This window comes from Chamaea fasciata, unplaced genomic scaffold (genome assembly GCF_029207755.1).
Source record: "Chamaea fasciata isolate MVZ Bird 193981 ecotype frontalis unplaced genomic scaffold, bChaFas1.0.hap1 SCAF_1, whole genome shotgun sequence".
NCBI classification, from domain to species: Eukaryota; Metazoa; Chordata; class Aves; order Passeriformes; family Sylviidae; genus Chamaea; species Chamaea fasciata.
The window spans coordinates 88,556,996-88,569,585 of NW_027094086.1; the positions used below are offsets into that span (position 1 = coordinate 88,556,996).

The window sequence follows — 12,590 nt, forward strand, 5'->3', positions numbered from 1 at the left end:
ATAACCGTGAGATTGCAATTGCACTTTCAGACTACTCGTTTTAGGAGGTTCTAGGAAAGGAGTTGCAAGCCTTACTCATCAGTCACAGGTTGTAGGAAAAGAAAAGAGAGGATAGAAATAGCCTTACATATCCAGGTGTGTGCACCAAATAAATCACAATGAGCTGAGGCAGCAATGGAATGAGGGTCCCACATCTCACTTCAGTATCCACCCATCACCTCCACCTCTGCAGGAGCTGTAGTTGTCAGCCATCTCTTGTCGTTGCATACCTCATCTGCCGCATTAGAAGCACCTACGACAAATGTGCCTCTGCCTGCCAGAGGCTGTAATGCTTTCATGAGAGGAACCTGGTGCATCAAAAATGCCATCTTATGCTTATTTAACCCTCTTGCCTGGGGTGATTTCCACATGAAACAGTTCTGCAAAGCCTTCTCGCCACTTAAAACACACGTGCAAAAGATATTCAGCAATGTTTTTTGAGCGCTACTGTTTGAGAGAAATTAAGCAAGAGTAATTAGGGGAGAGGGTGAGGAAGGTGGTGGAAAAAGAAAGGAAGGAAATCAGTTCATTGTTTAAGCTGAGCATTATATACTATGAACCATTTTTTTGTTGTTCTTTCTTAAAAGGGGACATGGGAAGTACTCCCAGCCCCCTTGTGTTTTTATGTCACTGAAGGACAGTGGTGATGCCACATTAACATGCCTGTGTTGTTCTCTCCCAGAGCACACCCTCCATCAGCTCCCCGTCCTTGCTGGCAGACCGCAGCATGCTGACAACGGCACTGTCACCCTACACGGAAATCCCGGAGGAGAAGCCGGCTGCTGAGCCAAGAGCTCCCCAGACTCACCTCTTCAGCCACCTGCCCCTGCATTCGCAGCAGCAAGCCAAGGCTCCCTACGGCATGGTGCCGGTCGGGGGCATCCAGGTGGTCCCTGCCGGCCTGGCCACCTACTCCACCTTTGTTCCCATCCAGGCCGGGCCGGTGCAGCTCACTATCCCAGCTGTGAGCGTGATTCACAGAACTACCAGTGCCCTTGGTGAGGCAGGCAGCACGGCTGCTGGTACCACCACAAATCCCGTGGGAGTCGCCGAGGTGAACGGCGTGGTGCCGTGCATTCCCATTGGCCAGGTGAGCGTGCCAGGCATTCAGGGGCTCGGCACGCCCAACCTGCAGCCTCTGCCACCGCTGGGCATGGAGACAGTGAACATCCTGGGCCTGGCAAACACCAACATCGCCCCACAGATGCGCCCTCCAGGAATTACCCTCAATGCCGTGGGCCTCCAGGTGCTGACGGCTGGCGCAGCCCCACAGGGCACCCCCAGCCCGCAGGGACACCTTCCTGGCCTGCAGATCCTGAACATCGCCCTGCCGACCCTCATCCCCTCTGTCAGCCCTGCCAGCGCCGAGGGGCACGGAGCCTCCGAGGCACCCACCTCAGGCTCCAAAGGCGGCGAGGTCCAGCTGGAGTCAGCTCCTGTCGGCTTCCCCGCGGCCGAGGCCGGCCGGGATGCTTCTCCTCAGGTCGTGGCTGGCGGCCAGCGGTATGGCGGGAAGAGCCATCCCGAGCCCACCCCACTGGCCAACCCCAGTGGTCCCGGGAAAGCTGATCCTGAAAAGACTGACCTCACGAGCCCCAGCAAGCCAAAGCGTGACCTCCCTGCCGTCCAGGTGAAGAGGGCTGCCCTGGCAGAGCCCCGCTCCAAGGTGAATCCCAACACGTTAACCAAGTCCCCAGTCCACCGAACTGTCACGCCGGACAGACAGGTACCCCGGCCGGCTGCCCCGCCCCAGCGGCAAAACACGGTGCAGTTTAGTGATGGCAGCAGTGACGATGAGGATAGACTTGTAATAGCAACCTAGTTTTTGTTTTTCATTGTGTTTTTATTTTTAGGGTTTTTTGGGTTTTTTTTATAACACTTGCAGGTTTCTTTGCAAACCTTCCTTTCCTTAAAGCACATTTTTCTGACACAAACCCATTACTAATATTCGTGCAATCATGAACTCTTGACCAATAATTGTTGTTTCTTGTCAGCTCCAGCCATTTTTGTACATGTTGTATAGACGATTGTGCCTTTTTGGAGTTCTATGTTTAGAAACCTGTACAGATTGTTGAATATATATATATAAAATATATATATATAAAATATGTATATTAAAACCAGGTAGTTGCTTGTGTTTAGTAAGTAAACATCCTATGTCAGATAAATAAAAGATTAAATTATATGTTGCACTGTTAAATGTAAATTTTTATGGCTGTGGGACAAAGTTTCTGTGTACAGATCTAGTATGTAAAACTCCATATTTATTGTATCCATATTAGTCTTGGAAAAGGGTCTGTCCATCTTTCTTGTGTAAGACGGTAGCTTTACACTTCAAAGAGAAATACAGTATCTGTGTTACAAAATATTACAGTAAAATTTTGTTTACTGACTTTACCATTGCTTATGTTGTGCCTTCTTGATGCAGCCCAGTAGCTAGAAAGGTGCTTAGCTCGTTCCTTTCAGTGCCCTTCCAGCTGGTTCAGCTTGAAAAGATCTGGTGGTGGTAAAAGCCTCTGTGGTTTCACCTGCCATGGGAGAGAAAGTAACTCATCAGGCTTTACTTGGAGTAAAATCTTCCATTTCAAAACATCCAGCAAATGCAGAGTGGGGAGGGAGTCCCTCAGCTTTCCGTAGAGCGAGCATCCATCCACCTTATGTTTTTTCCTAACTAAAATTTGAAGACTTGCCTGACGGAAAATGGTAAAAGAATTAAGATGAAATATTTTTTTATTTGTAATCTTGAACTATAAAACCACTTTTTACTGACATTAAAATGTTGTTACACAAGAAAGGAATAATTCTTTGTGTGTTAATTGCAAAATCCGCCATACAGTTGGTGAAAATGCCACTGCCGTAATGAGGATTTGGCATTACTGATTACCATCAACCTCTTACGAGACTGCGTTTCAGGAGATCTTCATTTACAGGTAGACAAAGCTATTTTCTTCCTAAATACAACTTTGTCTTATTCATGCAGGGAAAGAAGAAGGGACCAGAGGTTTTACACATACAATTAATGTGCCGTTTTAACAACAAACCTGTCATACTGGGCATACAAAACACGGTTAGATCCCAGAATAATGAAATTTGACACTCCTCTGTTTGCACGTAGTGAAAACAATGTAAAATTATCACAGAATTGTTGAGGTGTTCCAACCATGGCAGGAGACATATCTGACAGTTACAGGCCTACACATTCCTAGAAGTTTCAAATTGACTTGGGATTCATGCTGCAGTTTTTAAGTAGAGTTGGTTTCCTGCTGTGTCCTTTTATCACATTGTTACAGAAGATTTTATAACCCCTTTAACAGCCAAATTCCAGTAGGAAAATGGAAGGTGTAAATTAAAAGCATGATCACCTTTATGGAATTAAGAAGGATGAGCACATATTAAACCACTGGAAAAAAAGGATGGGAAGCAAATCTGAAAAAAAAAAAAAAAGGGAGTGAACTTGAATGTGAGCCGGGCTGCATTGTTCACACATTAACTCCTGTATCCATCTCAGCAAAGTAATTCATACCTTGCACTGCTCATATTCAAAAGCAGCACTATCCAAGATCCATTTTTAACTTTACACTGGCTTTTGTACAGTACTCGTACTCATTACATTATTCCATTATGGCGTGTTGTAAAACTGTAGGCGATGCTGAATGAGCTTTATTAACTTCCAGAAAGAGCACTTCAGTATCAGAAAGCCATTTCTATTACTCGTGATTATCAGGCAATTGTACTAATCTAGCAATTAGAAACACACGCACTGGAAAGGGGAAATTACTCCCGTCTCCGACATGAATGTGCAGAGCCTTGCTGAGGGCCCGAGCACCTGAACCACCAAGCGTTCTCAACTCACTGAACTTAATGAGCGCCAGACTTCAAATTTGTGTCTTACGTGCAACCCCCATGTGAAGTGTCACTGTGCATTTGTATGTTCTTTTTAGTGGTGTAGTAGTGGTGTCAACGTGTCTTGTACCATCATCATTTATACCTATGTATATGAAATTGCCTCAACCAGCCAAAGCTAGAACCAAAAGTTTGCTGTGTTACATGTGCTTTGAGAGCCTGAAGCTTTTTCTAGTAGAATCAGGTGACGGTTTGCAGTTAACGAATTCAAGAAGTTTTGCATTAGTTTCAGCTCCTTTGAAATGGACACCTAGTAGCAAACTAGTATGATAATTAATTTGAGCATATTTGTCTAAAGCGCGACCAAAAAAAGATGACGGAATCACATAGCTTTACAGCAAACTATCTCCAAAATTATGAATGCCATCACAACTTACTACCATTTCCCTGAGTTTTATAAGGCAGCAGTGGGTAAGGAATTGCTGCTGCACGTGCCCCAAAGTCCTGATTTTACTAAACTCCAGAGATTCACTGTATACACATCTTTAATATTTACTTGACGAGCCACTTGTGGTGTGCTCATATTCTGCTCAGGAATAATTCCAGGAGGCCTGCAATTTAGCAGAAAATTCAGCCTGGTGAATCAGGTGATCTAAATCTGTCTTTTCTATTCTAGGTGTTTTGAAGACATCAAGGGCAAGAGATGGAAGCGTATCTTGAAGAGTAAGATTGACATGACAACAGATATGTCATAAAGAGGAATGTAAGACATGTTATTTGGTAAGTTCACATCAGGAAAATAGGGAGAAAGGACCAAGAGAGTGGGCATTGATTCAGCCATAAGGCCCAGAAGATGGGAGTTGCTTCTGGGGATGTAAAGCTGCAGGTCAAGAGATCTGAGAACAAATAATGAATTATCACTTAGCCAGGCAAAGCAGATAAGCCACATTTAAAGCAGGAACTCTACTATTAGCAGGTAGTTGCAGATATATCAAATGTTCACATCCAGGTTGGAGGAAATCACAGTTTTCTAGAAGACTGTGGTCCTGAATATTACAGTTTCCGTTCCCTCTAGGATCTTTCCAAATGGGCATTCCTTGAGTTGCCTCTACAGCTTGCACAAGAAGAAGAAACAAACTAGGAGCATGACCAGACTTGAGAGAAGGTTAAACTCAGTACCTCTTCTCTGTTAGTGCCTGTAACCGACATCTATAAATACGTCAGTGCACACAGGTGTCCTGGATGAGCACAAGCCTGTGACTACTGCATTAGCAATTACATTTTCATTCTGAATGAATTCCTTTTGTTTTAAATTGTGTTGTATCTTTTATTGTCTTGTCCAGAGTCATCAGTGATGGGGAACTTGCATTCCCCTTGGCGCAAGAATCTTTCTGTTCAAAGCAGTAGCAAACATCTCAGAGACCCGCCAGTGCAGGATTAGGCTGCTCTTCAGATGGTGTGAATTATCACAGCTGAATTGGAGTAAATAACACCAGGCTGTTTACTCAGGGATCAGTTTTTAAGGACTCTGTCAGACACCTAGCAAATCCAGCACAGCTGTTTAAACATTAAAAGGCCAGAACAAGTGTTGCTCCTCAGTGTACCCAGGCACACTGGCATCTTCTCCTGTTTCCATCAGGAGGGTGCAAGCAGGTGCCAGCTAAAGGCTGGGTACAAATACAGCAAGAGTACAGACATGGCACAGTCAGCTTCTGTGGGATCCATGCAGATGCTTCCCTGTGATCTGCCAAAAGCCCTCTCGAGCAGAAGAATCCACCAGTGGCCTGTAGCTCTTTCAGCTTGACCTTACTTGGTTTCTCATTGCAGTACATGATGTTTGTTGGTCATGTGGGTACCTGATTTTGGAGGCAACATGTCTATGTAATAACAATAATAATGGGTTTGAAACCTGAACTCCATTAAATGTGTCTGTGTTTCCTGTTGGGGCTTTAATAAGCTACAGCATGGCCTACCTGCCACTTCTTAGGTCAAAAACTAAAGCAGAGGCAGACATGTGCAATGTACCTGGCCTCAGATATCTTGACCTGTAGCATTACATCCCCAGATGTCACTCCCAACTTCTGGACCACAGCTGAAATAAAACAAACTTTAAAGGGGCAGGGATGCTCTGCCCTGCTTTGGTTACTGCTGCTGTACACACCTTGTCCCTTTCTTTCTCAAGTACTTTGCTGAGCTTCAGGTTGCTGTAAATTATGCCCTGAGGCTAGAGCAGCCCACAGTTGGTCCATATCAGCCAGTCCCCTCCCAGAAAGTCTGACAGCAGTGTTTTGCATACAAATTCAAGTGCCCATCACATGCATTTCATCTCAGACAACCTAGTGGGCTGAACACGGTATGGCCTACCTCAAAGCCAGAGATGTACCATGAAACAGACATACCATGCCTTACACTTAGCTAAACATTCTGTATGATTTCTTAACAGATTTATCTTGCCTTGAATTTACTGACATGTGGTTAAACAGAATATAAAATTAATTTGACACTATATAACTTACCCAGAAGTCCTCATTTTTTGTGAGATAATCCTCACTAAGCTTTCATAAACACTGTAGTTTAAACCTGTACACCGCCTTTCAAATATGTGTTTAACATTGGGACAGTTTCATCAAAACAAAATAAAAAATCCTCAGTTTTAACATGAGTGACTTGCCAAGAGCCATGGAAACCAAACAATCCGCAAGTGAGAGTACTCACTCACGATACCTTCAGCTGACTTATCTGATGGGCCACTGCTTCAGTTGCTTTGGAAAGATCCTCTGAGACCAGTATGATCATCTCATAGCAGGGAATCCTTTACTTGCTTTCCTGGTTTTTTATGTGAGCAGGAAGTGTCACCCATCTTAGGTGACTTCTGGCCAGTTGGTAATTGTGATTGTTACATTTTGAATGACTAAAAAAACCATGGCTAGAATTATCGTCCCATGTCTTAGGGATATTTCTGCTCCCTGTAAGGAGTCTCAGATGGTCTTTTTAAATGGTACCTAAAACACTGAACACATAACACCATTTCTGGCTTATATCTTTGAGGATAAGATCCCTGTCTTAGATCTAGACACTGGACTGCTGCTTCTGTTACTGATTTAGTATGAAAACAAGCCACTTTAAAATACTTCAAATTGATTATTAGGTAATTTTATATGGAATGTTCGTGGGTGGATGAGCATACAGCAACAAGGGTGTAACAGCCTGTAATTCATTGATTTGATGTTCATGTTTTGTTCCAGGAATGTTACATCAAAAAAAAAAAAAAAAAAAAAAAAAAAAAAAAAAAAAAAAGGTGGTGTTGCCATTTATGTTTGTCTGTACATTTCTCCTCTTTATACTGAACAGACTACTCAAAATGTTAGGAGGTGACTGGTGATTTTTGGATATTCCATGAGATCTAAGGAAACCATGCTAGCTGAAAGATGGCAAGGCTTTACATTCCTATGGTTCAGTCATGGAAACAAAACTTAGAGCTTTCTAAGATGAGTCAATTAGCTAGGCATGCTTAGTTTTCTTTAGTAATTGTAGGCTTGTTTTCCCCAACAAGGTCAAATGTTAAGGCTTGTTTGGTTTTGTGGCCCCCTCTTTAGTGTATTTGAAATCCATTACCATACATGAGGCATTTGTGCTGGAAATGAGCCAACTGAAGGCTGTTTGTAAAGTCAAATGCCCCCAGCATTTCCTCTTTTTGCTGAGTTTCGGCAGTTACAACATCCCCTTCAGCTTCAGAAGTTCCATTTGCAAGTCATTCAGGTCTAAGGTGTTTTGGTGTTGGTACCTAAATACCTTAGGGTTGGATTTCTCCTTCTGAGAAAGAGAGCATGTGACCCAGGTGACAGTTCCATCTCGTATAATGAATAATAAGCTCTCCATTTAAATCACTGACTGCTAAGAGCTGTTTTCCACCCCATCATCTTCCAGATCCAGGTATGGAAGTTCAGAGATCACTTGTTGGCATAGGACTTATCCCCATTGCAGCCCAGCTCTCATGAGGGGCTTTTCATGGAATGCCTGTGGAAGGCAAGAGTGATCCCTGGACATGAACGTGCAGTGAGGGACACAGCGTGGAGGGAGCATCACCAAGGACATCCACCCACCTCCCAGGAGCACAAGGAGAAGGTGCACCAGGAGGGATTTTGCTCAGTGCTAGGCCTCGTGCAGGAGCAGATTTTGAAAAAGGAGTTTGTCTTCATTGCAGGGGGCTGGAATAGATGACCTTTAAAAGGTCCCTTCCAACTCAAACATGATTCTATGAACAGGACCTACCCAGACCTGAAGCACTGGAGTGGAAAGCCATCATCTTGAGACTTAACCCTTCCCATCCCTTATGATCAAGGCAAATCAAGTCAAAATGAAAGATTAAAAGGCATCTTTTGACAGAAACTTTTTGACTAATTGGAAGGAATTTTGACAAGAAGCCAAAATTCCGTTTGAACAGAAAATTATTACATCCTCTGATTCTGCTAATGCTCAAACATTTCCCAGCCTGAGTAGCTGCCCTTCTGGCACCCAGCTGTCCTTCACAGGATCTAACAGGGTACTATCCTTCAGGAACACTGTGTCCAGAGTGATCATACCCTTTGTACAGCCCAGTCACAAGGGCTTCGTCCTGAACACGGGAACGTGAAGAGGAGGAGATGGTTCTGCCCATTTTTTCTACACTCAGCTACCAGCAACGCAGTGGTGGCAGTCTCTGCCACCAAGTGGTGCCAGGGAAGATGCTGTCACCATCCTCTAGTGAAGCACCAGCTCCCTCATCATCAGTCAGGGACTACACAGCAAGGGAGGTGGTGTCCCTCAGGTCCCTGGGTGAAAGGGCACCTCCATTAGTTACACCTCCTTCCCAGGAGGCTGCTCCAAGCTCCTGTGCTTTGGCCAGGCCAGCTGCAGGCACTTGCTGGCAGAAACAAGGCCAGGAGAGAAGGAAGAGGGAAAGATGGACCAAGCTGCAAGACAGAACAAGCGAGGGAGAGCATGGCATTGTAACCAGGCTGTTGGGCTGTTTGGTACAGGAAGGGAGCTCTTGTATTTCAGACTTGTTTTACCCAGTGTTAGGTGTGTCCCTAGTTTGCAAAAACACTGTAGGTGCCAGAACAGAAGCAAATGTTGAAACAGTGCCTCTTTGCAAAACAGAAGCCATGTTTTTATCTGGACACTAGACAGTTTTGCTCCACCAAAAAATCAAGTGGGTGGTTCAGAAACCATTTTTGACACCTAGAGGTTTAAATTGTGTTTCTCTCTTTGTTTATTCTCATACCTATAATGATCTGTGGTGCTTTTCTTATTTACAGTGTTTCAGAGCAAGAGCTCACACAGCTAATGCTGATTAACTCTGCTGGACTGGGCAACTGGCTCCCCTGTGGATATCCTGTTTTCCTGTGAATCATTACTCCTTCTTGAGACATCCTCCAGCTCAGATCAAAGGTCCTGAATGTATTAGATATGAAAACATCAGACAGCTCAAACAGATTAGAAAAGACACACACAAAAAAATGTGTCCCAGCTTCTCCCTCCTGTCCTGCTGAAAACTGGCACAGTGAACACAATCCTAAGCATTTGTCATAAAAAGTAGAAAGACAAAAAGAAGAAAAATGGAGAGAGACTTTGGGAATGTAGTTTACCCAAAGATTTCTGCAAATTGCCCTTTCTAGGTATTTGCACTTTTGTACTTACTTAGTTCTCCCTAACAGTTGAGAACTCCTCAGGCTAGATCCTCCTCTGATGGAAAATGACATCCGTGAGCTTCAGCAAGATCTGCACGCACTGCATCAGCAGAGGACTTGGTACTATCCTTTTAAACACTGAGCCTTGTCTATAAACACAAAAATTAAAGGAACTTGAACACCTGTGGTCTGTTTTTCCAAGTTTATGTAGTCGGCTGCGTCCTCCGTGGTTTAATTCAATTTTCCATATAGCTACATGAACAGCTGAAAGGGTCCTGTACCAGTGAAATGCCAAAACCTGAGGTCATGAGGTCAAACTAGATTATCTTAATAGTGTCTTCTCCCCTTGCAATCTTTGCACACAGGTTTTATCTGATAAAGGAGTAAAAGTCTTTATTTCAGCAACGTTTGATCTTGAAGATTACACAAATAACTAGTCTTTTAAGCTTCTGAGCTTTTTTTTAAAATAGAATTTTAAACTCTCCTTTTAATGGATGCCTTTTAATCCTTATGTTTAAGAGCCATGCTTGATCTAAGATGACAGACAATGTGTTTGGATAGTCAGAAGACCATTTTCATGGGAGTGTTTGGGCTATGCATTGTGTTTTTTCACGAAGCTCTTCCTCCAGTCAGTGGAAAGAGCTGACTGAGGGACCAGAGGACAGTCTTTTGCTGTCATTAAGTTTATATCAAAGGAAGATAGGATGTACCACTCTTACATCTTAGAGTGTACTGTGCCAGGCTTTTTTTTAGTCCCAGACTTCTAACTCTTCTTGTATCCTTCTACACTTGGAGGGGAAAAGAAACTCTTTTAACCTTATGCACTGTGAATGCTCACTTGAAGGCAGTGGAGGAAAGAATACTCAGCAGAAATGCATTCTGCAAACACTCAGCAAAATCATTAGATCTGCATATCCTTAATCAATGAGGTCTTGGCAAAATAAAGGGTGGTGGTTTTTATCCAGACTGTAGTTTGTCCAAGTCCCTGGGTGGGGTTCAGCTGTTTATGTTTTCTTTGAGGAAAAATGTCCTCAAGGTCTGGTGCTGAGTTGTTCTTTGCCTCCAAAAAAAACCTCAGAGTGGGAGTGTCAGCATATGGCAGCGTTGTGAGAGGCATGTGAACTGAGCCCAGAGTTTGCCCCTTGATGCAGCTCAGGCCGCCATCAAGGCCACTGCAACCACCAAAGGAGGTGGGACTGTGTTTGAAAGAACAAGGGCCAAATGACATGAAAAATATTAACCTTCTACATAGAAACAGAAACCTCACTGCCCATTCCTGAGGACAAATGGATAATCTTTTTTTTTTTGTTTTCAGTATCAGTGGAATTTCTGTTGTTTTCATGACCTTTCCCCCTTTAGTTGGACCTGTGTATGCAATACACATGTACTTAGAAATTCACTGGAAATAGTGATGGATAACATAGTTTTCCAGCATTTGAAAGAGGAGGAGGCCAATTGTTGGTATGCTCAATCTGGAAAGCAGTAGGAATGCCACAGCATATGCTTTAAACTTTGCTAAGCATGTAGGACATTAAACCAGATGCTTCACCTCCCCCAGATTCCTCCCTGTCAGTTCATCTGGGGCAGTGATGAGGAGGCTGGGGATTGCTGGCTTTTTACCCAGTGCTACCTTGTTCCTCAAAAGGATTCAGACTCTTACCTCCTGCTGCTAGGGACCATTTACTGAGCACACCTCGTGTTCTGTATGTGCACAGTAACACAATTTTGTGAGGCCCATCAAACCATACAATGCCTTGGGTTAGAAGGGACTTTCACAAACATCTCATCCCACCCCCCTCTGCCATGTGCAGGGTTTCCCCCCTTGTGGAATACTGACTGGACAGTAAAGCTGTCAGGGTAATGATGATGCCAAACCACCACTTCCCAGGGGGGAAGTGGAGCTGGAGGTTGCGTGTCTCACTAGCCATTATCTTGTGACTTTCTGGCACAGCATGAAAAAGAGAGCTGTCTGAGAAGGGGCTGAAATTTGATGCTTTGGAAGGTGATGTGAAATACTTTTCAAATATTTGCTTGGGCCAGAAAATTTAGACAAAGAAGACAAAGCCTGGCCTCAGCATTGTCACAGGCAGTCTCCTACTGCCTTTGGGAAGGCCAGGATTTCACTCATGGATTTTTAAGGCTGGCACAGAGACAGGATCTTACAACAGAGCATGGGCATTTCTGGCACTGTGGGGATTGCTGTTAATGACACCGGAAAGTGATTTCTTTTTTCTTTTTGTTTTTAACCTGGCATTGCTCCTTTGAGCAAATTAAAGTCTGATACATTCACATCTCTATGTGTCATTAACCCAGACACCTACTGCAGGGCCTAAAGCTTGTGGCTGCTGGAGAGATTAAATGCTACTAATGCGCTTTTCCTAACACACTGAGGGAATCTGGAGTCTCTCCTTTTGAAGCTGATTTGCTATTTTGACTAATTGCTTCTGGTAACAGTTAATAGCATTTTGCAAAGGCACTTCATCTGCTGACAGCAGATTGATGTAAGGAAGGGACACAGTTCACATTTCCAAAGGGAGCATCGGGAAACCCATTACCAGCTTCATTAATCTGTTAATAATAAAATTAAAGTACAAATAAAATGTGACAAATTGAGTTCTGTTGTAAAAGTCACTTTAACAGGAGGCTCTGAATAAAGGTCAAAACAGACTCTGATTTCTGCTGTGTTCTAATGGTAGGAATCAGAGGAGAGCATTGTAGAAACACTGTAATTAATCTGGCAATACTATAATTGTCCCCAAATGATACAGAGTTTGAGGAGTGATTTTTTCTTTCCTTTTTCCTTGAGAACATATACAAAACCTAGAACATAAAGCTGTGTCACACAACATTTAAGTGCTAATCCAATTTCACAGGAAGCTTTCAACAATGTAGGTATGGTAGATAGGCTTACTCTCACTGCCTGCCTTCTTGTGGCTGGTACACCAGTCAAAACTCGAGTTTACCCTACACAAGGGCAAAAGAGAGAAGAAAAGCCCTGCAGGTGTAGATCTTCTAATAGCTGTGAAAGAAATGAGCCCA

General features: G+C 43.6%; 1 protein-coding gene across 8 annotated transcripts in view; it reads left to right on the forward strand.

The window, feature by feature from the left end:
• Positions 1 to 9,804, forward strand: part of HIVEP1 (HIVEP zinc finger 1) — a 129,263-nt gene extending 119,459 nt beyond the window's left edge. For 7 of the 8 annotated variants that reach the window (XM_066188240.1, XM_066188249.1, XM_066188231.1 and 4 more), the window contains one exon: positions 722 to 2,436. In XM_066188240.1, coding sequence (XP_066044337.1) covers positions 722 to 1,861 — 1,140 coding nt within the window. In that variant the 3' untranslated portion in view covers positions 1,862 to 2,436. Of the gene's footprint in view, positions 1 to 721; positions 2,437 to 4,558; positions 4,663 to 9,179 lie in introns of those variants that run through there. The other variant, XR_010721908.1, reaches the window with a different exon arrangement.
• Positions 9,805 to 12,590: the final 2,786 nt, after the last annotated feature.